Below are 25458 nucleotides of genomic sequence, written 5' to 3' on the forward strand. Positions count from 1 at the left end.
CTAGAGGAGGGCAAGGATGTGAATGTGTATGTGGGCAAGCTGGAGAAGTCCACTTCTCTTTCTCTTTCAAATAAATATCACATACACATTCTCAATATGGATGCCACCAATGCAGTGCCTGGATATCTGGAGAGAGAGAGTCTTTGACTCCAGTGGGCAAACGGCCACTGGAGGACTGCCCCACCAAATTCAGCACCTGCCCAGTGTACTGGCTCCCCTCCTCCCGTTTCTCTCCATCCAACCTAGTTTGACTCTCACAGGAAGTACACACACCAAGATTTTGATATGTTCAGATGTAAGCTTTTTTGGTTGCTCTAGTAACACCAGATCTATGTGATCAGCATATAGTTGTGGTGAATATACTCCACCACCTCCAAGCTGGAATTCCCCTTTTTCATTTCCTTCCTTATTCATTCTCATTGGTATACTTAGCATTGCACTGTTATTAAATTGCCATGATTTAGTTAACCTTGCTCAGCAACAGTGCCAGTTGGTTTTCCTTCTTTATCCCAACCTTACCCTATCTTCCACCTGCTAGAGATGGCTTGTCTCTACCCCTGTCTACTGCTTGATTAGCTTACTTCCTATAATTTCTTGTCTACAGTGGATCCAACTCTTAATTGCCAAAACCTTGGAGGCTTCTGTGGACACAGTGCTTGGAAAGAGCATGCATCAGTGGCTGCTTTGTAGTTACCATTTATCCAGCATTATGTAGGGAAGTGGCTTCAGTTCTGGTGGCAAAAAAACCCATGCCAGTTGGAAGTAACTTCAAGGGTCTTCTATTCCTGCCCCATAATGGATGCAGGATGCACTATTCCTAAACCATCCCAGATAAATGCTTATCCATCCATTTCTTGAAAACCTCCAATGAAGGAGATTCCACAACTTTATTGGGCTGCCTGTTCTATGATATGAAACTATAATCAGAAGATAGTTATGCCCTGGCAACTTTCTTTTCTGGGCAATCAATAAATCACTGCACCTTTAAGTATCAGCTACAGAGATTTTTTTTTTTTTTTAAACAGGGATTGCTCCTCACCCTAGGCTAAGGGTCTGAGTGCAGTAAACCCTAAACGTGGGAGAAACAGGACTTTGGGAAGGACAGTGGGAAGCTGTCTTATTGACTCGGGTGAAATTAAGAGACTGCTCAGGCAGAAGCTCTGGGCAAGCCCTCAAAGTACATCTAGGTAGGTATCTAGGTAGAAGACTGTAAGGAGAATCTACCATTAGAGTTTGGTTCCCATCTCCATTTCTTACTGATACAATCCCTGGAAGAAAGTGTCAGATCAAACCATTTCTATGAAAGATGAAGTGCAGTGCAGTGCAGAGGGGCTGACACGGTGGCCCAAAAAGGAATGCAAGGTTCAAGCTCAGACGCTAATGCAAAACAGTCCTTCTCCCAATGTTGCTAGGCCTGAAGGAATCTGAGGACAGCTGCGTGAGAGCATGGGCTAAGAATGGATTGAGACAAATGCCAAATGCACCTTAAATTGAAGTCAAAGTCTGACCAGCAAGCTCGAGCTCCAGCAGATACTATACTTAATCCAAATGTGTGTGCCATTTATCACCCTGTCTGGATGTTGGATGGGTCTTGCACTCTTAAGTGCCACTTAAACTGCTCTCTCAGTCTTGAGTCAACAGATCCAGGATGAACAGCAAAGCCCAGGGTCCCTCAGAAACTTTACCATGGTACCAGGCATTTCAACAGAAGAGGCCAAAAGAATCACATTTGTTTGGGATGGCTTTAAGACCATTTGAATTTTGTTAGCTTCCATCAATACTGATGCAGAAAAAACAGAACGTGTGTAAGAGTAGCACCCAAGGAAGCCAAGTACTTCATAGTTACTCTCCATGCACTTATCAGCAAGTACACTAAAGGACAGAATACACCTGACAATTGTAGCTAGCTTATTAATTTGCAGTATCACCTTGAATGGCACATGTGCTGGGATCAGAGATCAGATCTAATCATACCACTGAATGTGTTCTAGGGGCTTAAGTTACAGCAGTTCATCATGAGCTTCACAGGCAGGACCAGCATGTACTGCTGCTACCCACTGATTAGAATCCCCTCCTATTCCAACCCTGCCTTGGCATTCTCCTTGTGCTTGGATCTGAAATGGCATCCTTGTAAGACAACTTGTAAATGTGATGCTCAGCTCTTTCACTGTGGAAAGCAAGTCACAGGCAATCTGGTACCATGAGAGCCCCTCTATGATGCTTTGGTTCTTTTACCCAATATAAAAAACCAGAAGGACAAGAAATTAATTTTGTTTTTTTTCTTTAAATAGGTAGTATCTATGCCAGTTTCGTTGTAAAACATAAAATGGTCATCCACTCTAACTTAATTGTATTATTAAACCTCTTATTTCAACCACCTAATGAAAAACATGATTTATTCAGTTATGCCTGTGCATTCAACACTTCTGTAAGTACCCATTTAATGATTTTACCCTGTGAAGTGGGTAATATACCAATTTACAGCAAAAGCCACAAGTACAACTTGGGCCTTCTGATTCTCAGGGAAAGTAACAATGAAGGAACCATTTTGATTATTATTTATCGTATTTACTTGAATCTAAGATGAACACCTCAATAATTAGGTTCTACACAGGCAAAGTTTACACATTGTTTATAATTTTTCATGTACAGAATCTAACTATTGGAGGGTTGCCATTAATTCATCCCCCCCACTGCTGCATGGGGACAGGCAGCAGGCAGATCAAGCAGCTTGTCACTTCCTTGTGCCTGCCCACCCACCCCCAGCTTCAAGCCCTGCTCCCTGGCCCCCTTCCCATTGCTCCATGCCAGCAGGCTCTGTCCCCGTTCTAGCCTGGGGCATGGAGCATGTCCCCAAGCCAGCCCCACAGCAACTATGAGGACTGTGCTGCTGCATCTACAGGCCTGGGCTGGGGTTATAGTCTGTGGCATGGAGCAAGGGTTGGGGAGGGGAGAGGAATAGAGTGGCAGGCAGGGGGCAGAGGCTACAAGACAGTGGAGGCAGGGGAAGAGATGGCAAGGTGCAGAGGCAGGTGAGGTGGGGGGAGGGGCAGGCAGGAGCTGTTATAGCTATTTCCACTTGCTCCACTTTGCAAAAAATAGGAACCATTCTTTTGAACTGTTCAATTTAATTTTTCTTCAGAAATCTTGCATTCATAAATGCAAGGCCTGCTAAATTTATAACCTTGCATCGTACAATTCCAGCACAATTAATGTTATACATATTGGTAAATAAGCTACCTTTTCATGTATTTTATGACCAAATCTAACTGTTCCAAATCCTTTTCCTCTATCAAATCAGTACAGTACTTCACAACTTGAAGAATGTCTTCCTCCATGGGATCTGAAAGAACAAACATATGGGGATTTTTATTCCAGTATATTTGGAATCAAAGAAATTCTGAGGTGGTTAATACTCCTGGGCAGGCTCTTGCAGCTTTTATATTCCCACATGAGCTAAAGTCAATGGAATCGTTGTTTATAAATCGACCTATACGATTCTGAGGGATCTGGGGAGCAGATTTCCTGTATTTTTCATGCACAGCTACTATTAAACACATATAAAAAGAACAGGGATTTAAAATGGATTAGGTGTTTTACAGTTACTTAGAAGTGTCATACAATGACAGAAACCATAAAGAACATGGCTCAGATATTAAGGCAATACATTGTTTTGATTTACATAAAATACAATCTAACTTCCTATGCAAACAATGATTTGTGCTTTTCTTATTTTACAAAGAATTCTAGAATACTTTAAGAAATCTTGCTATTCACCTTTGTGTAACAAGAATATATAAAACAAAAAAAGAGCTTTACTTCTAGTGTCTTTATCCCTGGTATGGGCAATATGTTAGAGTAAGAACAGTTACAACAACTAAGGTTTCATCCTGGCTTGAACCAGGGACTCGAAAGAGGTGGAAAAGAAAATGGATAGTTTTTGGAAATGTTACCTAGAGAGGCAACAAGGGGTTGGCAAAACCATATAAAAAAAAAATACAAAGAATCCAATTCCTTCAAACTGGGAGAAGGTAAGAGACCAAGATGACTGGAAAATGCTGAAAGAAAGTAGTGGCAGCAAGGCAAGTATGTAACATTCAGGAGAATGTTGTGATGTATACAGAATCCCCACAATTATAACATACAAAAACAAAATGTATGAAGTACGATTCACCTGAAATAGTTGTGATCCACTCTTTGAGCAAGGTCTTTACATCATTGAATTCAACAGCCCCAGCTAGATTGGGTGCCTGTGACCTAAATGAGACAGATGTTTTTGTCTTTAAATCTGATGGGCCTGGATTATCTAAAGTTGATGGAACAGGTTCCACCTGTTCAAAAAAATAAATCACAAATTGTATTTAGTTAAAAAGCAACAAAAACTGAATACTGATTGATTTTATGCAATTTTCAGCAAATGCTCTTTTAATTTCTGTAAAAAGTTTTCTAGTGGAACAATTACCTGAGGTTTACCAGTGACTGTACCTTCCTGTTTTAAGAAACCATCCATTAGCTTTTGTGGGCTTCCAGAAGTGGCTGCTGTGTTTTTTGCAGGGCTACCCAGGAGTTTGTTTTTCAAAGGGCTCTGAATCTTTTTCATAGGACTGACTGCATTTTTTTTCCTAGTTTTTTTCTTAGTTTTTACTGTCGCTTGCTTCAATTGTAGTAAAGAATTCTTTGATGCTGGCAGGGAAGAAAACGAATAAATCGGTGGTTATTAAATTTAGTATTTTTCTATGAATGGGTGAGAACCATGTCACTTTTGTAAAATGTACAAACCTATCATTAAAAGCACCTTAGGCTTAATCATGAAAAACATTTTAAATGCAACTTTTTGGAAGTGATTCATAGAAAGTTCAGGTACACAGATGTCACCCAACTATATGATCACAAGAATACGAGGCACTGGGGGGAAAAAAACCAGCCAGACTGTCCTGCCCTCTGCATTCATGGACAAAGAGGAGGATCCAAAACGATATCCACTCTGGCCCTCTGTGCACCACAGCCACAAGGCATCTGGTAAAAACATTACAATGGTACTAACAGGAAGTGAACTGGAGACACAAAGGTACCATCAACACTTTGATAATATCATGGAATTTTGTAAGGTAAAGTACGCTCAGATGATCTTAGGAAGTGGGTCGCATCCCACATTCCAAAAACAAATATCCAACAGTCTCTGCCTATCCAACCCAAGGGAAAATTCCTCACTGATCCCAAATTTGATGATCACTTGACCCTAAGCACACAAACAAAATGCACCAACTATCACTTGAGTAGTTTCTCAATGCTATTCAGAACGCCACTGCATCTCAGCCTAACTTCCATTTCCAGCCAAGGCCAACATCCAAGCTTAAAGGGAAGTGAAAAACAAGCAAACAAATAATCCAACCAACCAAAAAGAAGTCAAATACATTCAATGGGGGGAAAAATTTAGTGGCCACTGTGGGCCACCTGCAGAAGCCCTGAAGTCTGCAATTAACAGGACCCCTCTTATATGTAAGGTGGCTTTAATATCAAATATTCCAAAGTAACCTAAGCTCAGTGATCACCATCTCATCACCTGTACTAAGGCAAAGTATTTCACCATTGTAAAGTAGCATACAAACCTAGGAAACTGTATACTGATCCTATCACATCATCAGAATTTGACAACCTTTTGCATCCTCAAGCCAGAGCCTGCAAATCTGGCCCCCTGCCATGGCCACCAATCTCCACCTCCAACCCTGGAGAGCTCAAGTCACCTGCACTTACCCTCGTTGCAGATACCTGGCCCCTCTGTAGCGAGGGTAAGTGCAGGCATGAGAAAGCAGCAGAGAAGGGTGTAAAGGAGGGTGCTGCAGGCACGACGAGTGACATAAATATTTGGTGGCAACACACCAAAGAACTGAAAATTATCCCTGATGTGACACTTCATCAGCAGATATCAAAGGCTCTTTAAAAGGTGGTCAGTATCATTATCCCCATTTTAACTAAATGGAAACAGAGAAGTGAACCGACTTCCCAAGATCACCCTGCAGACTAGGAACAGATGACAGAAGAGAATCAATGCAAAGTCTTTTAATCCCAGTCCCATGCTCTATCCGCTAGGAGATGCTAATCCGAACACTCTTATGACGTAAAGATAAATACTGTTTACATACAAGACTCTGCAGAAATGTAAACTTTACTCAGACAAATCTCAAGGAACTAAACTGATAATGCACTTGACAAAGCTGTTTTTTACAAAACAATATCAGTGCAGAAATCTACAGGCTAGTGCAAACAAATGTTGAAATCCAGGCAAAGATACTGTGGAACAGTGTTAGCTTAAGAGTCACTTTAGCAATGGAGGATTGTCTCTCTCCTGCTCTCCTTCAGCAAGGTTCTAAGTTACTTTTTCCAGCCCCCTTAGGCTACTGCCAAATGTGAAAGCAGTTGTGCAACTGAGATCTGGAAATTTATGCCCTGATATTCTAGATGCGTCTGGCAGGCCATGCAATTCTGGGAACACTGCGTTAATCCCTCAGAATCCAATCGCATGACTGCCATCTGTCAGTGTGGGGAGGGAGCCCTGCATTAGGAGCCTAGGGTATGTAGAAGCTTCCCACTCCCCAGGTCCTATTTCCATAGGCACTCAGGAACTTAAAGGATGCATGCAGCTGGGTGTCCTAACTGCCCACCTGTCTTTTTTTAAAAGGTCCAGAGCATCATAAACCTGACACTGGAAAGCCTTTCCCTGATAACAGGCTTGTAGCACCCCCAACTTCTAAGTGGGCATGCAGCTGGGAACCCTGGCTGAACACTCACCTAATTTTTCAAGTTCTCTGGGCACAGTAAGCCTGACAGTGGGGAGAGACTCCCTAAATGCTAGGCTCAGGATGCCCCCCATGGTGCAGTTGGGGATGAGGCTGCTCCCTCATCCCTGACTGCACATGTCCAGAGCGTGCAGCTTAGGATGGGAGAAGCTCCCCACCCCCAGCTGTGCACAAGTTTAAGGAGGTGAATCTCAGGCCTGAGATCTGGGGCTGCCTCTGGGGATAGAGCAAGGGGCGGGTGGAATCTGGACACTGAGCCGTAGCTTGCTCTTGAGAACTGGGTAGGGAGTGGGTTTGTCCCAGACCCCAGGGCTGCCCGGTACCAAATCCATTTGCTCAGCTGAGTGTTGCAATCTGACACCAGACAGCCTCCTGGCTTAGTCCCAGAGCTGTCCCCAGCATTAGCTGAGTTGGCAGGATGGAGTGTTGCAAACCCTGGAGCTGCTGCATGCCCTGTGATGGCAGGACCCACCACCTTGAAGAGTCTTGCCCTACAGTCCACATAGCAAAACCTGCTAGGTCTCAGTAAGCCCACAATCAGGGCATTAGGCCTTGGGCATCCTCCAGCTTGGTTCCACAACAGGGACTGCCCACATTCTGCTGCTAGTCAGCTGATTGTCAGCACTGGGGTGACTGCCACATGTTCAATTTATGGCACCATAAAAAACAGCCACAAAAGATGCTCCACATATTCTGTGGAATATCTTGGGGCTGATTTTCCATGTTATGACCTATTAAAATTCAATGAATGTGCAGCATGCTGCTATTTATAGTGAGTGACACTATAATCATGTCATAAATGTATGTGTACCAGGGGCCTCTGAAAAACGAGTCAAATTTTTCCAACACACGGACTTTCAGCTTAGGCAATACAATCCTAAAAGGAAATAATTTGAACAAAAAGGCAAAGCTGGAGTCCAGTAGCACAGTTGGACATCTCAGATCTTAGGCAAATATGAACACTCCCATCCATACGTATAGAGAAACACTTAAATCCCCCTTGTAAAGTCAGAGCATCAGATACTCCAATGTAGATGAGCTACAATTAGTTACACTAAGAAAAAAAAAGGGTACTTTTCCAAGTCATCTTTATACTGATCTAATCTTTGGACCAAAATATGTAGCAGTGTTCTCACACTGCAGTGGCCTCCTAGAAGTATGAAAGTTATATTTTCTAGCTTTTTTAGGACTGTATCAAATCTTATCACAGTCCAAGACAAGTTTATTCTATAATTGTAATATACTCACCAAAGATGCCAGGTGGCTGCTGATAAATCATGTTTTCTGACTGCTTTTGCCTTTGATCATATGCATCTTTGAGTTCTGCCTGCAACTCAGAAGGCAGTGCAGCAAAAACCTCAGGATCCACCTGAAAAATGACAAAGCTTTTTCTGAAATTATTTCACTGGTGAGCAACATTATTTGATTACTTTTTATGATTTTTTTCTTAACTGAGAAAGATATATGCATTCTGTATTAAACATGAATTTTGAGATTAAAATACTATATGCTTTCTCTTTGTATTGCTGTATATTCCTTTGTCCACAAGTGAAAACCATATTTTTCCTTTAAATATGTATTATTTAGATTTTAAAACTAATTTTACAATTAAGTTTACTACTACAATATGACATAAAATTAAAAAAATAAAGTCAATATTAAAAAAGACATTCCAAAAAAACCCTTTTAAATAAATGCTAATTACATTTTCAACACAAACACTTGGGGTGTTAAGGACAAACTGTATCTTAAGACAGCTCTGCACTTATCCAGAAAGCAGCACCTAAGGCATTTTCTTTCCACCCTCAAAGACCAGGCACTGGCATCAGGTTCTTCCTGATCCTTGCTGCCTATAAATCACTTAGGCTGCTGTGCTCCCCAAATGAAACAACTTGTAAACAGTCCTGCACTTCCCTGAGTGCAGGGGCTTGCCAGGTATATTGTGCTGGAAGGGAGGTGGGAGAGTTCTTTTCTTCTCTCGTGTATAGAAGCATACCCAAATACCAAAACTGGCCTCCTACTACTGCACGAAAGACTTGGCTTCCAGACAAATCTTTCCTTCTACCTGCTCATCCTCAACTTGGACAAAGCACAAATTCACACACTGTGGCTACTTGCAGATGTGAACCCCCCTGCCAAAAACAAAAAAACCAACCTCCCCCCAAAAACTGCTTTCCCAGAAGCTGCAGCACATTAGTTCAACCCAGCTTTGCAGTATCTGTATAGATCAGGTATTTCAGCAGGGCTTTTTCGCACTTTTATCTAACAGCTGATTCAATCAGCTGTTAGATAAAAGCACCAAAAAAGCCCCACTAAAGCACCCAATCTATGCTGCAGAACTGGGTCAAACTAACATGTGTGTTTTGTTTTCTTCCCCTATGTCTGCAAGCAGCCTATGTGGTTAGTGTTAGACAGGAACACTATACGTTAGACTATTAAGATAAAGTTTTTTGCTAGTCAGCTGCACAAAACGTTTCTATTTCCCTGCTTCTAGTGGCTAAATGTTAATATATCAATCTTCTGCTCTTTTATGTTTCCACTACAGGTGTGGACAAGCTATTTATGCTCAAAATGAAATATCCATTTTCCTCCATTAAAAAAAAAAAAAACCACTCAGAAGGCAAGTGTTAACCACTAATGAATATGCACTTTTCAAACTCTGCCTCTAATTGCAAAGGTCAAATTTTTATGCATTTGGCACAGTATTTTTTTCAGTTTTGAAAACTCCACTTGCACAGCAAAAAAAAATCCAACAATAAAAAACAATTTCAACACAGGTTGCACAGTAAATAAAGTAGGTGTTAGAAGGAGCTCAGCATTTCATTGGCTATAGCCAAATATTTCCAATAAGGAACTGTCTTTTTAAAATTTGTCTTTGAATGTGCTCACAGTAGTTTTATTAAAAATATTTCAAAATTATGGAAGCTCTCAAGATAAAGTCTACCTTGATGTAAACAAAATAGAAATATAGATTCATTTTCCACTTAAATTTTCACCCAAAGCCCCAAATTACTTTACTAGTTCTATTAACCCAATGTGCTTTTGAGAAAAGTACAGATGTAGACAGATGCACAGAGAGGTATTAGTGGCAATGTATTAATGGAAGAAAAGCTAGAGTACACCCGATTCTTGGATCTGCTACTTCAAACTACTTGACTATGCCCATTTGCTTATTTTTACTTGTTAGAAGCAAATCTTGTGGTCTGTGGATACTAAGGACTACTGGCTCAGTAAATACAATAATACAATAGTTAGCCTGAGTATAGTGCCCTCAATACTGGAAGAATTAAATGGAAGAATTAATTTCCTGTTGCAGCTAATGAATTTTTAACTAATGTCTGGGTAACATCCACCCCCAACATACATGGGTACCTACACACAAGTGTGGAGGCTGCTCTGACAGGCTGGAATTCCAGTGCATTGAAGCATACTCAATTAATCAAGTCTGCTGGAGCATGGCAATTGCTGTGCTCCAGCAGCCACCTATATCTCATGTATCAGTGTCCCCACACTTAAAAATGGTTGTGGGGGCGCTTTATCTAAAGCTTGATGCATGAGCTTTAGTTCAAGTGCCCCGCCACTATTTTTAAGAGTGAGGATGCTGATACATGAGATGCGGCAGCTGATACACGAGATGCCAGCTCTTGGAGTCGCGCTAATTAAAGCGCCCCCCACCCCACGAGCACGTGTAAAAGTGCTCAATGATCCTTTTCCTCTGCATCAACACATCAGTTCCAGATCCTGGGACAAGGGGACAAATTAATAACCTTTGGGATAGCTTCCATCCTCTACCTTAAGGCATCGTGCTGAAAAGCACTTTTGTGTTCCCATACCAGGTACAAACAAGTAGTCTGAAAGAGATGATGACTTTGGAAAACTCCACATGCACAGAAACTGTTGCTGTGGTTCCCTTCCCTGTGCCAAATGCCTCAAGACTTTGCAGAGTTCTGGGGTATGCAAACGGTTGCCCTGCTTTTCTTCTCCCCAGGGACACAACATAACCTGACAGTTACAGCTACAGTTGTCAAAGAATCTATGTCCCTGTGTCACTAAAATACTGGCCTACAATAAAGTGAACCCTCCTGTAAAAAGCTAAGTTGATTTTTAGGCTGTTTTACACTGCTGGTAGTACAACACAAAAGAAAAAAAATATTTGTGTAATTGAAAATGAAGTATAAAGTCTCTGCAAACACACTAAAGAGTAGCAAAATAAAAAAGAAAGCTTTTCAAACCATGGAGTCAGAGACACTGGAAAAGATAAATCTTTACGTGTATTACTGTACTTTGGAACGACTACAAATCCAAAGACATAATACTGAACTAGTGAATTATGATGGTTTTGAATGAACAACAGATTGTAGTAATTTTGCCTGAGAAAAGGTGTCAACTACTTATTACTATGGGTGAGAAGGTTCATGCATATTGACTCCATACTGAAAGCCAGTTATATTAAAGTATACTCTACCTGAGAAAACGCAGGCAGGGCAATCACATTAATTCCCACATCATTGTCTGGTTCTTGGAGTTCTGGTATTTGTAGGAGAACTGCTCCAATTGGCTGGGGCAGAAGTCCAGTGTTGCACCCATTTATTGGCTCTTTCTTGTTATCACCATATATCTCTCCTTGTTGAATGGTGTATATTTGCTCTACTTGCTCTCGAAGATCAGGAGGCAGTGCCTCCAAGACAGACTTATCTAGCTACAAAAGAAAAATGTAAAAAGGTCACTAGATTTTCTGAGAAACATGTAAAGAGACAGTATTCATGTTGGGAACTGAAGTCTGAATAAAGAAATTCATACAAAATGTGGCATACTACTTTGCCTATACTAACTTACTTAGGAATCTAGAAATACTGTATGCTGTAAAAGCTAGAAGGAAGAAGAAAAAAAATACTTATACAGTTTACTTAATATTTAAATCTTGTTTTTTCCACGAGTTAAATATTTAGCATTGCAATTATAAAAATCTGTATTATTTAATTTCCCTCATAACAATCTGGTGATCATAAAAACAATGCTAATAAAATTTGGTCAGTGCATCAGACTATACCCCAAACCTACTCAGCCAAAAGAAGCATCAGGTTCAGGTGCTTCATTAAGGCATGTTAGGTAAAAGTGTTAATGAGCGCTAGGCAGCAGGTTCACAGGTGTTAATTACAGGATCACTGCTTGTTTAGATAATTGCTTGTTTAAGCAGCCTAGTTGCTTTGCTCTTATTGTTACAAGTTCCCGTATTCTTGGATAGTAGGAAGGTAGGAAGAGGGAGATCTTTCACTCTGTCAAAGCACAGAAAAATCTGAGGAGCGGATCACTATATTTGTTCACTACTAGGAAGATAAGGCCCTATACACAAACAAGAGTCCTGCTTTACTTCAGCATGATTGGAAAAAAATAGGGGTGAACAACAAGGTGGAAGACTAATACTAATGGAAATAAGGATTTTTAGGTACATCACTTGGAAGATGGCAAGATGGAACAGCATTTACAGATAAGAGGCAGACAAAGTGAAATGAAAAGTACCAAGTTCTTCAGAAAGAAAAAGTAATCCAATACTGCAGGGCTCTGCATCTCACAAAGCTGCAAGTGATGCTCTTCACATCAGAATAAAAATAGCTTTCACTTGGCAACTTAACTTTTCCTAATAGAGTCTCTCAATAACAAATTAGGGTGTTCTGCTCTACAATTGTGACTCTGAATGCCTATCCAGAAACCTACTATTAGATGTACGGTAGATGGTTTGGAATGAAAGGTTGCTCCTTCATCATGCAATAACAGATACAGTATTAGTGGAAATGCTGTTTTTGTATCAATGTTTTAATAATTATATCAGATCTAACTACTAGAATTCCCCCCCACTGGCAGAAACTATCATAGATTCATAGATGCTAGGGTTGGAAGGGACCTCAAAAGATCGAGTCCGACTCCCTGCCTAGGCAGGAAAGAGTGCTGGGGTCAGATGAGACTAAGTCCTTATTTAAGCTAACACAAAATATTTTCCCAATAATATCATAAGGGAAAGACCCTAGAAGCTTTAAAAGGATATGTCTATCCTGCAAATAAAAGCATAATTGTAGTCAGGTAATCATCTCCATCTAGCTTTAACCAACCACAGCTACTGTTAGCCCAGATATTGTTTCCCATGAGAGCCAGACAGAATCTGGTATGGGTATATCTATCTACACTATACAATCCTTCTTCATAAAAATATGTATTAGCTTAGACAGTCATACTTAGTAGCTCACTGACTACTGGGTTCACTGTGCATATCCTGACCTTTTGCGTTTAGTTATTAAGGCTAGAAAAGCATGCAGAATCAACTTCCACTTCATTTTCTCACTGCCCATGGCTTTGGATACGTCTATATTGCAACTAAAGGTATGATTAAAGCATGGAAAAATGTACACTCTCTGCTATCTGAATGAACTAAGTAAGCTGCATACTTGTGCGGCGATTAATCCTTGTTTAGCACTAGTCAGATGTCTGAGTCAACAGCTTGGGATTGATTATAAAGACAATAAGGAAAAGGTACAGAGAATATTTTAAAGTTCTATTTTTATGAAAAAACATAAATGGTAATTCACAAAAATGTTCCTACAGTTGTTCATTAGTAATTGTGTTATTTTCCATATAGCCTATCAACTGAAGCTCTATGTAAGAAATTGAAATATTTTGTTTGACAAGTGTGGCAATTATTGTGTTAACACAAAAACACGTCTTAAAACTGAGTTTTTCAGAGCTGATTTATTATTTTAAAAACTGTTTACATTCCTTTAAAGAGCTTCAGCATCCCTGGCATTAAGTAATATATTCAATGCTCTGATATCATCTCTTAAACATTATAAAAGGGGGAAAAATACTGAACAAATGATAGTTGCCTTTTGCTCCAGTATATTCTTTCCTTGTAAAATCTGTTTACCTTTTCTTCACCTTATAATATGATGAAGTTGAAGTTTTGTTTAAATTATCAGATTGCTATCATATGTTAAAAATCCAGGAAAACTTCACTCAACATACGTAGCAATATCACACTCCATGTGTATTATAACTCTAGATCTCTTCTCATGTAACACATATTACATGTAACATTTCTTGCTAAGAACTGTACACCTATGCACCAAAGTTGTAAACCTGGTGGCTCCGGGGCTCCCAACTAATGGCTGCTCTCCACATTGCTTCAGCTGCAGAAGCAGCTGGGATCTCCAGAAGTTGGATGGCCTTGCCATACACTCATTATAAAGATACATCAGATGTTTTGTACTTCACATTTTACCTGGGAAGGTGATGGAACCTCAATACTTAAATTAAGCCTTGACTTTACACTGATAGGAGAGTGTAAACCATTCCACTTGACTGCAGAGTCAGCCTTGCTAATAATGGGATTGAGACCAGATGTCACATGGCTAGTACGAGATGGCAGAAAAGTGCAAGTTCTTGATGCAGAGGATATTTCAAGATCCATAGCAGCTACAAATACTATAAAATATAGAAAAAAATGTAGAAAAATTATCCTGAGTCTAGAAACTCTTTTGCTTTCATACAGTAATGAATTTTAATAACATTTTGCTTTTCTTTCTATTGCAAAACATTTAGTCATTTATATTGCATATAGAGTCTGAGACAAATTTTCTATTCTTAATCATAATACTACTTTATTTTTTTTTCAAGATTTTGTAAAAGATACCAACAATCCTAGAAAGATCCTTACAGTTATTTTTTCCAGGTGAGATGCAGCAGCAAAATATACACTTAAATTATGTCTAAAAAAACCTAGTACTGAATTTCTACTAAAAAATGCTCAGACATGCAGAGTAAGAGAAGTCCAAATCAAGTTGAGAGGAATCCAAAGCTACTGCAAATATAAAATAAGCCTGACAAGATTATCTTACTGACCTTCTTTATGTTCTTCTTCTGAACATTTCTTAGCTTTCTGAACATGGAAAAGATCAAGAACTGAATGCGATCCACCAGGTAAGTGTCCAGATCGTACTGATGAGTTGGAGGAAACAGCTGAAGTGGTTTTATTGATGGGAACTAATTGCTGCACCTGAATTCCAACCTAAAAACAATGAAGATGATTGAGATTTCCAAGTAATTTCTTTAATTCTGATGTAATTTTTTTGTGTTTCTTCATCATTCCTCTTTCCCCAGAAACAAAACCTACTATGGGAGGAAAAAGAATACTTCTAAAAGAAATGATGAAATACATATAAACAAGTACTAAAAATAAGATCATCCCCCACCACAGTTCAAAAAATAATACTTTTTTAAAAGAGCTAGATTCTATTCCACCTAACAGGCACTCTAATCAGATGTATGCACTGAATGAGACTTCATTCCACCCAATTCAAGTCCCTGAGAGTCCACCAATTCACCTACTTTTGTAACACACTGTCATCTTTGTAAATGTTCTATTTCATTTTGTATAACTGCCGCATGGCATTTTTCACATTTATGTAACTTTGTAGTCTTATCTTTTGAGTCAACCCAAGCCAAAATGTTTGTTTAGTAATAGCTATAACCAAAATCCTCTTGGGCGTGCTTTGCGTGCACAAATTTTTTATTTTCCCACGCGTGCATGCGTACTTTCTTTCCTATCCTGTAAGTTTCACTTTTGCAGAAACACAACCTATATAAAAATCTGCCTAGCAACACTCATGTAAAAGAAACTATCCTATCCCTGCACGCTTAGCTTATATCATAGTTAGTGTCATAGAGGTGGTCCAACCAACATCAATAAAGAGGTGAAGAAGCAGGAAACGGCAGAGACCACAACTGGATAAACCCCAGGCTTGATCACCCTGTTGCCGGTCCTCAGCTTCCCGTCTGGGCGTATCCCAGCGAAAACCTGTCAAAGGCCTCGAAAACCCGACAACGAACATCAGCCTCTCAGCGTAGCTTAGACCGCATACCCACTTTGACTATACCTCCGCGTTTATACTTTATCTGCAACTTCACTCCAGCCGGTCTACCCTCTTATTCGTAAGAGGGTGAGGCCAGGTGAGTTGAATAAACCCTTTTACTATAAACTTTGAAAGCGTATAGCATTTCGCCTACTTGCGCCAGTAAGGCGAACCTCGAGGGCGGTCGACGAGCCACCTCTTATCCCGCCCCACAAGCCGCGGACTCGTACTCTCGCTCACTCCGTAAAGTCCGCGGCTCACCAAGCGGTGTCAGAGTCTCTAATCCGGCATTTCGCAACAATCTTAATTAACACTGAGTCATAAAAAAGCAGTTAAAGAGGAGCAGAACCCATTCCACCTTTTACACTAGATTTTCCATGGACTTGAGGGAAGAACAGAACTGCAGTTAAAGCACCCAAATCTACTTAACATGCTTAACAGGTGGAATAGAATTGGCTTAAAATGCAAGCCAAAAGGTTTATATCAACAATGTATATCATGCATCAGTTTTAATAAATTATATAAACCGCTTGTGCTCAAACAAATAGATAGTAACAATGAGGGACAGGAATCCTAATCAAGTAACCTAAGAGCTGTAAGATGCATCTCATAAGAACTGCTTTTTCTCAGCTCATTAATCTACATCATTTTAATTGCTTCAGTATCTGAATATCAGATAAATAAATGCAACTTGCACGGACTTACACAAGTCAATTTTTCTAGCTGTATCCACTTCCTGCCCTAAGAAACATCCCTTGACTTTTAATTTTGTTTAATACAGCAAAGCAAGAATAACTTATATAAGGGTTACAAGTGAGAATATTTTTCATTACGATTCTTTAGTATTTTACTGCATTTAACCCTTTATATCTTTTCCTTGGTTATTTGAACTGCTGTTGCCTTTACAAAATTCCAAAGGAAAAAAAAAATCAAGATCTTTATCTGTAGTTATCCAATTACATTCAGGGGAAAAGCAGCTTTTCCTAAAATTGCATCTGAGACAGTTGGATCAAACTGATGTATAAGTGGAACAAGACTGTATTATTAAAAATTATTTTGGCCAGTTAATGAGATACCTGGGTACTATATGCAGGGTGATTTATAACTTTCTTTAAATCTTGAAAAAGAAACCTCTAGGGGAATCTGAATTAGGGTTTGAAATGAAGGGAAATCTAATGGGTGAATTTTCTATCATGCAAAAGTTTATTAGAAATACACCACCAACAACTCAGTCTTTGCAACCCAATAAAGTTGCAGAGCCTATCCTAATGTAAAGTGGGAAAACATAATACAAAAACTTTGAAATCTCAGTTTTAACTTACCCCTCGCATATCTGATATGTTCAGTTTCATTGTGTGAAACATGTTGAGAGTTTCTTTCCCAATTACTTTTGCACTGTCTGTTGCATGGTCAAGAGTGACAGTCCTGCAAGTAATTTAGCATAATTTTTTAAAAACAAAGGATGCATTACAAACTATTAAAGAAAAGGAAACAACACTTTGTTAATCCTAGAAAGGATCCAAGCATGATATAAACTATTTAATAACATAAAGGAAAATAACATTTTAATCTATGAAACTAGAACAATAGTGGTTAATATTTAAGTAACTTAGGACTGAACATGCCCTTGCTAAAGTCAGTTTTTATGAGAGAGATTATTAACAATAAAGAACAATTCTGACTTCTAGATTAAGTCCATATAGGAGGACAAACAATCACAAATACTAGCATTAATTAGCTGTAAGAGTAACTACAAACATTAGATTAAATTACCCTTATTTTTATGAAGTAGCCACAGGTATACAAGCTGCATTTTTTTCAGTGGTGATTTTTCCATTTTCTTTAAATATGAAGAATGGACTGAGGGTATCAAGCTCTTTTCCCATTCCTCTTTTCAGAAACATCCACTACTTTCTGTATGTGACAACTTCCTAACTTTGAGGTGTATCACTCTACTTTTTCTCCCCTTTCCTCTTGGTGTGCTTTTCATGTATTGGTTTTCATGCTTCACTGTTCTTCCTTCCTATTTTGGACACCTTTGGTTCTATTCTTTGTTCCTCCCATACTCTGTATTTTTATCTTGGATGAATTCACATTCATATAGATGACCAGAGGACTATATTAAGAAACCTAGTCTATACGAAGTAGGCTAGGTCTGAGAACATCATTTTCCCTATTACATTGTGTAGTTAGCCATGTTAATCTGAAGTCAGGTAGAAAGCAGGGTAGAAGTGCACTTAATAGACTAAGCAAAGTAGGGATAATGTATCAAGGCAGCAAGGTATATATCTATATATACTTTGATTAAATGTCTCTGTCTCTCTCTCTCTATATATATGTATGTAGTGATAGAGACACACACACACATTAATCAAAGTATATATATAGCACAAGCTTTCACGAGCATCTGATGAAGTACAGATGTATCTGATTAGGTAAAAGTCAACCCTACAAAATGCTGAGAACCTTTAAAAAGGCCTTTTAAGATATCATAATGTTCAATTAATTGCACAATTAAATCACAACAACTGATTGGCAACTGGAAGTTGTTTGTTCTGTGCAAAGTTACCTGGCAATGTTGTCACAGATACCATGGCCTCCATATTTTGCAGGTTCTACAGGGGCTCCAGCTTTTCTGACCATGATTTTAAGAGTTAATCGTTTACCCTTCATACCAGCAGCTTCAAGTCTACGTTGGATTTCTTCTGAAAGACTCAGGAGAAAAGCTTCTGCTTCTTTAGGCTAAAAGGAAGCAAATTGTTTTCACTTTATAATTTATTTCTCGTATCACAGTAACAGACATCTAAAAAGGTCATTATTTAAAACATGGAATGTACTTGAAACTAAATTACGTGTAGTTTAACATGTAGCCAAGTGTATTCTATACAGATTTAAAAAATAAGTGATAGTTTGGCCAGTTGTCTACAACAAGCAAATTCATGGGTAAGAATACCTCTTTTTTAGCTTAAAAAAGTCTCAACAGTATGACCACAACAATGAAATGGACCTCCTGAATGGAGTCCAGTACCCTATTTGCAGGCAACCATATCATACTTTACTTTCCTAACTTTATTAAACTCCACCTACAGAACAGTTGATTTTTCTGCATCTTCTATTTCCACTGGAAAATTAGTTGACTACTTCACAGCCTTGACAATAAAACATCTTCTAATTTTTAGCCTAAATGTATTGTTCACCCATCTATGACCATTTGTTATTGTGCCAATATTAATCTTAAACTTGCAGAGCTCTCCTTTCCCAGTGTTTTCCTTGATGCATTTACAGAGAGCAATCATATCCTCTCTTAGCTTTTATTATACTACACTAAAATAGTCAAACTATTTTAATTTCCTCTTGCAAAATCAGTTTTCCACTGTCCTGATCATCCAAGTATCTCTTCTCCATTATATCTTCTAGTCTGAACTTGTAATTCTTGAACATACATTAAAACAACTGAACACAGCATTCTAGGCTTACCCAGTGCCTTGAATTCATTTTAGGATTTTTCTTTTTTTACTGGTGCTTCATATTGATGACTAACAGGATATAGACTAGTGGATCTCAACCTTGCTAATCTCAAGATACCTCTCTATCAACTGTTACCATTAGCAACTGTTTGATATATGAGAAAGAGGAGGGGCCCTTGCACCTGTCAGCCCAATAACCTAGTGCAATGGTTCTCAAACTTCTTAGACTCAAAACATGCATCAGAAAATGCCAGCTCTTAGTTTTCACTTATTTTTTGACTATAGAAAAATAATAAAGCAATTCTTCTGTAGCAAAGAGATCAGGTAGACAACAGGTCAGAGGGTTAATAATAGATTCCTATTTGAAATCTCTGGGTTTATTTTGTAGATCACGTTTGTACACCTCAAAGTGCTAATATTGTTTGGCAACCCTGAAAGGATGTCAAGGCACTGTGGTTGAGAACCACCGAAATAGACAGATTAACCCCCCTAACACAGAACAAAACAAAACAAAACAAAAACAAGGCCCCGGCAGATGTTATGTAAACTGTAACACACCAAACTTGGAACTTATCATGCAATAAAAAGGTAACCCAACCACAAAGATATTCCATATTTAAAAAAGCACTTAATGTGGGCTGTCTTTGTAGATGGTCTGTATCGCACATTAATTTGAACATGTGACATATATCAGCTTTCACAAATTAAGTTGACTAGCACGTGACAAGTGTTGCTGGCAGCATGGACAAGGGAAGAGGTAAGCAACTAAAAGTAGTGGAAGAAAAGGTTAGGGATTTCTTAGAGAAACTGGGCATTTTCAAGTTGGCAAGCCTAGACAGGATGTACCCTAGAGTACTGAAATAATCCTTACTGTTTAACAAAAAGTATTAGAAACCACACAGTATCTTAAAAAGAAAAACTAGTTAAATGTCTGTCAAGAGGGACAGTCCTGCGATAGTACTGCGTAACCAACCTGGTGAATCATTCCTGGAACAGAGACTGATGGACTGTCAAATTTTCATCTGGCTGCAACATGCAGTGATATTTAACACAAAGATAAAGTGAGAATACTCAGAGTACTCATGGGGAAAGAAGGGGACATTTTGCAGTGGGTGATAGCCCTGTAAAAAAATATTTTTAGATTTACCTGAGTAAATCTTATACCATAGTTTATTTCTGCTGAAACAGATTTTCTTTCCTTTTCTGTTCGAACAGGTCTATCATCCAAGCCACGACAGAATCTGTAGAGCATTTGTCCTGTTTTTGGACCAAATTCTTTCTGGAGTTTTGCCATTGAAACATACTGTAGATCTCCACAAGTTTTAATTCCCAAAGATGCCAACTTTGATTCCATTGTTCTACCAACTCCTAACAAAAAAAAAGTAATTTTGAATTTATGTGGACTTAACAGAACAAAGTGTTTATTTTTAAAGCACTATTTTTTTTTTTAAAAAGTGCTAAACTGCCTAGAATCTAATTAATTTTCTAAGGAAAAATTAATCACAAAGACAAAATCATATGTCAACCCAGGAACTTTTGCATCTTGGCATTTTGCTTAATCAATACTACATGCTTAATTTAGGGTGCTACCCTACAGTTAACTGCTGTGTGTGTCCCTATTCAGGGTGAAGTATCAAGACTAGCTTGCAGGATAATGCTTCTGTGCAGTGACCATCTTCTCCTTCTGCACTTTGCTTAGTGCTAATAGTTTACTCAGTATTAAAGAAAGCTGGTACCACATTTTAAGTCCCCAACAGTTTTGATACCTTAAACAAGGTGAAAATATAACATACAGAGTATGCTCACAGCTGTATACACGACTCAACCAATTCACTATAGCTGTTCAGAATGGTCGAAACTTATTTCACCAAGCAGTGCTAGCTCAAAGATAAGTGATTCTGGTATTTTAATAGCCTTACTAAGAATTTTAAGTATCCACCTCCACTGCATCAAATGAAGAAAGTTATATTATGACATACTTTTTTTAAATAGCAATTTTCATTAATTAGAATGAATTTGTATTTTTATTACCACTTAACTTCAGAAGATTTTAACTTTTAGAGTATCTCTTTCACAATTTTAACAGTACACCAATATGGAAACACACCCCTAAACCACCTCTTAGTAACAAGTTAATGATACCAAAAACTCTAAAGGACTTCTACGTTAAATCACATTTCATTATATACAATATTTTGGAAAACGTACAAAAATGAGGTGATGATGGGTAGACAAAAAAAGTTAGATGAGCTGAAAAATGTATTACATAAATCTTCCTCAAACTTCAGAAACTTAAGAGTGAAGCCAGAACTGTAGTACTACATTAAGTGGCAATTTATGTTTACCGGTATACATTTCAATACATTTTGATAATTTATATTAATTTGAAGTAGTTTATATTAGAACAGCCAGCATGAATCCTCAATTTGCTGCTCATCAACAGGGAGAACTGTTTGAGAATATGAAGGTAGAAGGTAACTTGGGTAGCACAGAATAATAAGAGTTCAAGGTCGTAAGGAAAGGAAGGAGAGCAGCAAAATAAAAGACACTAGACCTTAGAAAAGCAGACTTTAACAAGCTCAGGGAGCTGGTGGGCAGGATCCCCTGGGAGGCAAGTCTGAGGGAAAAAGGAGTCAGGTGTACTTTAAACAGTCCATAGTAAGGGTGTAGAAGCAAGTTACCTTGATGGAAAAAAGAACAGGAAGTGCAGCAGGAGGGTGGCCTGGTTAAGCAGCAAATTGAAACTCAAAAAAGAATCCAACAAAAAGGGTAGAGAACTGTATTACCATGGAAGAGTATACAAGTATATCGTATACTTGTAGGGAAGGGAGAAAATCAGGAAGGCCAAGGCATGATCTGAGATGCAACTACTAAGAACATAAAAAGGATTTGATAAGTATGTCAGAAGTAAAATGAAGAAAAGGAAAGTACAGCTCCCTTACTAAATGCAGAACACAATCTAGTTATTGGTGATGCATACAGAAGGCTGAAGTATTTAATACCTTTTTTACTTCAGCTTTCACAAATTAAGTTGACTAGCACGTGACAAGTGTTGTTGGCAGCATGGACAAAGGAAGAGGTAAGCAACTAAAAGTAGTGGAAGAAAAGGTTAGGGATTACTTAGAGAAACTGGACATTTTCAAGTTGGCAAGCCTAGACAGGATATACCCTAGAGTACTGAAATTATTTTAGAGTCACTGGGTCATGGAGAACTCATGAAGAATGGGTGAGGTCCTGGAATACTGGAAAAGGGCAAATGTAATATCCACCTTTAAGAAAAGGGAGAAAGAAGATGTAAGGAATTGCAGACCAGTCAGTCTGACCTTGATACTCGGAAAGATGCTGAGGTCATCAAGTAATCTATTTCTAGGCACCTTGAGCAAAATAAAAAGTGACCAGAAACAGCCAGCATGGATTCATCAAGAGCAAGATTGATCACCTGGATTAACTTTTACAGAAAGGTGACAGGTTTTGTAGATGGTTGGAAAACGGGTGGAACAGCAAGTTTTAGTAAGATTTTGACATCATCTCCTATGGCATTCTCACTACTAACCTAAAGAAATACAGACTAGACAAAAGTACCATAAGGTGGACACCCAACTCATCGAATCATTGTGCTCAATAAGACACCAAGTCTAGTTGGGTTCCTGCAGGTTCTATCCCGAGTCCCTTCAACTTTATTCTACAATTTTATATGCGTGTGTATGCACATGCACACACAAACACAAAATGTTATTATAATATCCTCCTCTTTCTTCCTTATATAAAACAACTGTATATTAGCTCCGTAACAGTCCTAAAACATCAGCACATACAGTCTGAGCAAGGTTGGCAGCTGTATTTTATAAATAATTTCAGGGGCTTGTCACTGTCATATATATGTGCATATGTACCAGCAGCATATACAAGGGCAATTATATAGTTACATGATAGAAATCACTTCAGTTTACAAATGTACAATGCAGTTGTCACAGTTCAGCTAGTTTTTCTTAGTCCCCCCGCCCCCCCGAGTGAGAAAGTTCATATGTATTCCCTTGTCATTTAATGTTCCAGTAAACTTAACTAAAAAACCTTTAGTAAAAAAATAATTCCCTAAAAAAAATGTACCAAATTTACCTGGTGCATCCCCAATGGCTAGATGCTTTATATAGATGTCCAACTGTAGTTTTCTTGCCACACTATTCTTTATTCACTGTTCTACTCTATTCTTTAATACCACAATTTTGCAGCAGCTCTTTTACTTTCCACCCCCATGACTACTACTACTTTTACCCTTTTGCATTTTTATCCACTCTCCATTTTTCTCTCACTGGCTGTTTCCTAACAAATAATAATCACCTATTTATCCCAGTTTCCTGTTGTTCAAATTTACTAGTCATCCCTTTGCCTGTTTTCCCCAATTAAAAAACCCCTCAACCTTGACACCAGTCATACTTCGAACAGCAACCTTTCTTTAGCAAGTCTAACTAACCAAACACTGCTAAGTGACAACTATCTGCAACTGTTTTATGCAGTGCATTCTTAACAATAACTTCTCTGTAATAAGCCAGCATACACTCTGCTTAAAAAGTTACATGCTAAACCACACAAGCGGCCTAAAATGCTAAACTGAGTTTGTCTCTGCATCCTTCAAATATGTAGCTGGCTAAATTTTTAGTAAAAAGGATGCTGCTTGTAAAGATAAAGCGTAAGAGGATACCAGCAGGAGCATTCCAGATAACAGAAGTATGGACACATAACTCCAAAGCTTATCTTTCTTTTACAGCTCAGAGAACTATGAATAATGGACAACTGCATTAATATCAAATTTTGGGAATGTAATTTGACCCACCATTGAAACAATGAGCACCAATCTGTACATATATCAATGCTTATCTGAAAAATCCCAAAGAAGAATAAATCTATCATTAAATGTACCTGGAAGACTGGTGACTAGTTGACCTCTGATAAAATCATCTACTTCTTCTGGTTTTAAGTAGTATTGTCCATCTGGTTTTGCTTTACGAGTTGCCATTCTGGCCAGCAGAATATTAGAACCTGTGAAAGAAAACAAATAATTAAGGGATAGCTGTGGTGATTTTCACTATCATAAGTAGCATTTTGCAATTCAGAAGATAAGGATGAAGCAAGCATTGACAAATGTAAACAAATTCTAATCTCATTCCCTGTTTTGTTCATTGCTTCTTCACTCCCTGTTTCTGATGTGTGAACTGGCAGGGTTTGGGGTGAGAGTTAGGCCTTTTCTAAAAATAACCTCTGCTCACCACACTTAAAAAACAAAACAAAACCCAACCCTGGTTTCCCTAGGAGTATATCAGTCTTCAATATTATTCTACATGCACAGAGAAGTAGATTAATTTCAAATAGCAGAAATTATTTTAAAAATGTAAAAATCATAATCATAAATATCATTAAAAATCATAACATCTCAGTATTATGTCATTCAAAAAACAAAAAGAGATGATGTACTTTATGCAAAGGAGGCTAAATTGTCAATTTTATTAAAAATGAAGTATTTGATTTAAATTATACTTGAGCCTTCTTATATGCCAAGAAGAAATTCCAGTAATTTAATCATAAAACCAGAATCCAGACACTAGGCACATATTCAGTATTCCCCCCCACTTTTTTCCTGCTTTTCTGCTTCATGCCTAGCTAAGCCGGGGCAGGAAAAATGTGGCCCGCCAAATGATTTTACCTAGCCCGCTGCTGCTTCTCTGAGAACTATATCCATGCCTCTCACCCTTCTCTCTTCCCCATGCCAGCCAGCTGCTGCAGCAGCAGCAGCAGCCACTCCCCTCCCTGGGCCACCTGCCCAGTCCCACCCTCTATGCCCCAGTGTAAGCTCCAAGGCAGCAGGTACTGAGCTCCTGGCCAGGCTCCTACCCAGAGAGGCTGGGTATGTGTTGCTCCAACCCTGTGCTTGTTAAGTTGAAGCTCAGATAAGGTTCTCCCTACTGGCAGGAGAGTGGGGTGCAGGGGGAAGAGGCCCAGAAGCTGCAGGTTATCCAGGCTTTGCTGGGCCGGGGCCTAAAAGGAGTAATGGCACTGGTCCTGCGTTATGTTCCCAGGTGCTGACCCAGCTTGCAACAGCTCACGTAAGTTCCTGAAATGGCCTTCTGGCCCAAATAATTTCCCACACCTGAGCTAACCTATAACTCCAAAATGATGTCCTGACACCATTACCACCAGAACTCCTTGCTTTAGAATAAAACAAAATTATGAAAGGTCTGATAAATCACATCATCTACAGTATAATGTGCCCATCTTTATCCCCCAGGGAAATACTATTTC

General features: G+C 38.8%; 1 protein-coding gene across 6 annotated transcripts in view; it reads right to left on the reverse strand.

Moving 5' to 3' along the window:
- The window catches only part of REV1 (REV1 DNA directed polymerase), a 73908-nt gene that overhangs the window by 3811 nt on the left and 44639 nt on the right, over positions 1-25458 (reverse strand). For all 6 annotated transcript variants that reach the window (XM_090020395.1, XM_090020388.1, XM_090065332.1 and 3 more), the window contains 11 exons: positions 24082-24201; positions 20312-20532; positions 18267-18439; positions 17020-17122; positions 14688-14853; positions 14068-14270; positions 11263-11496; positions 8046-8166; positions 4463-4683; positions 4175-4331; positions 3241-3343 (listed from right to left, as the gene is read on the reverse strand). In XM_090020395.1, the coding sequence (XP_089876521.1) occupies positions 3241-3343; positions 4175-4331; positions 4463-4683; positions 8046-8166; positions 11263-11496; positions 14068-14270; positions 14688-14853; positions 17020-17122; positions 18267-18439; positions 20312-20532; positions 24082-24201 (1822 nt within the window). The remainder of the gene's footprint in view (positions 1-3240; positions 3344-4174; positions 4332-4462; positions 4684-8045; positions 8167-11262; positions 11497-14067; positions 14271-14687; positions 14854-17019; positions 17123-18266; positions 18440-20311; positions 20533-24081; positions 24202-25458) is intronic.

The sequence above is a fragment of the Crocodylus siamensis genome, chromosome 1, assembly GCF_052110815.1.
Source record: "Crocodylus siamensis isolate JL-2025a chromosome 1, ASM5211081v1, whole genome shotgun sequence".
Classification (NCBI taxonomy): Eukaryota; Metazoa; Chordata; order Crocodylia; family Crocodylidae; genus Crocodylus; species Crocodylus siamensis.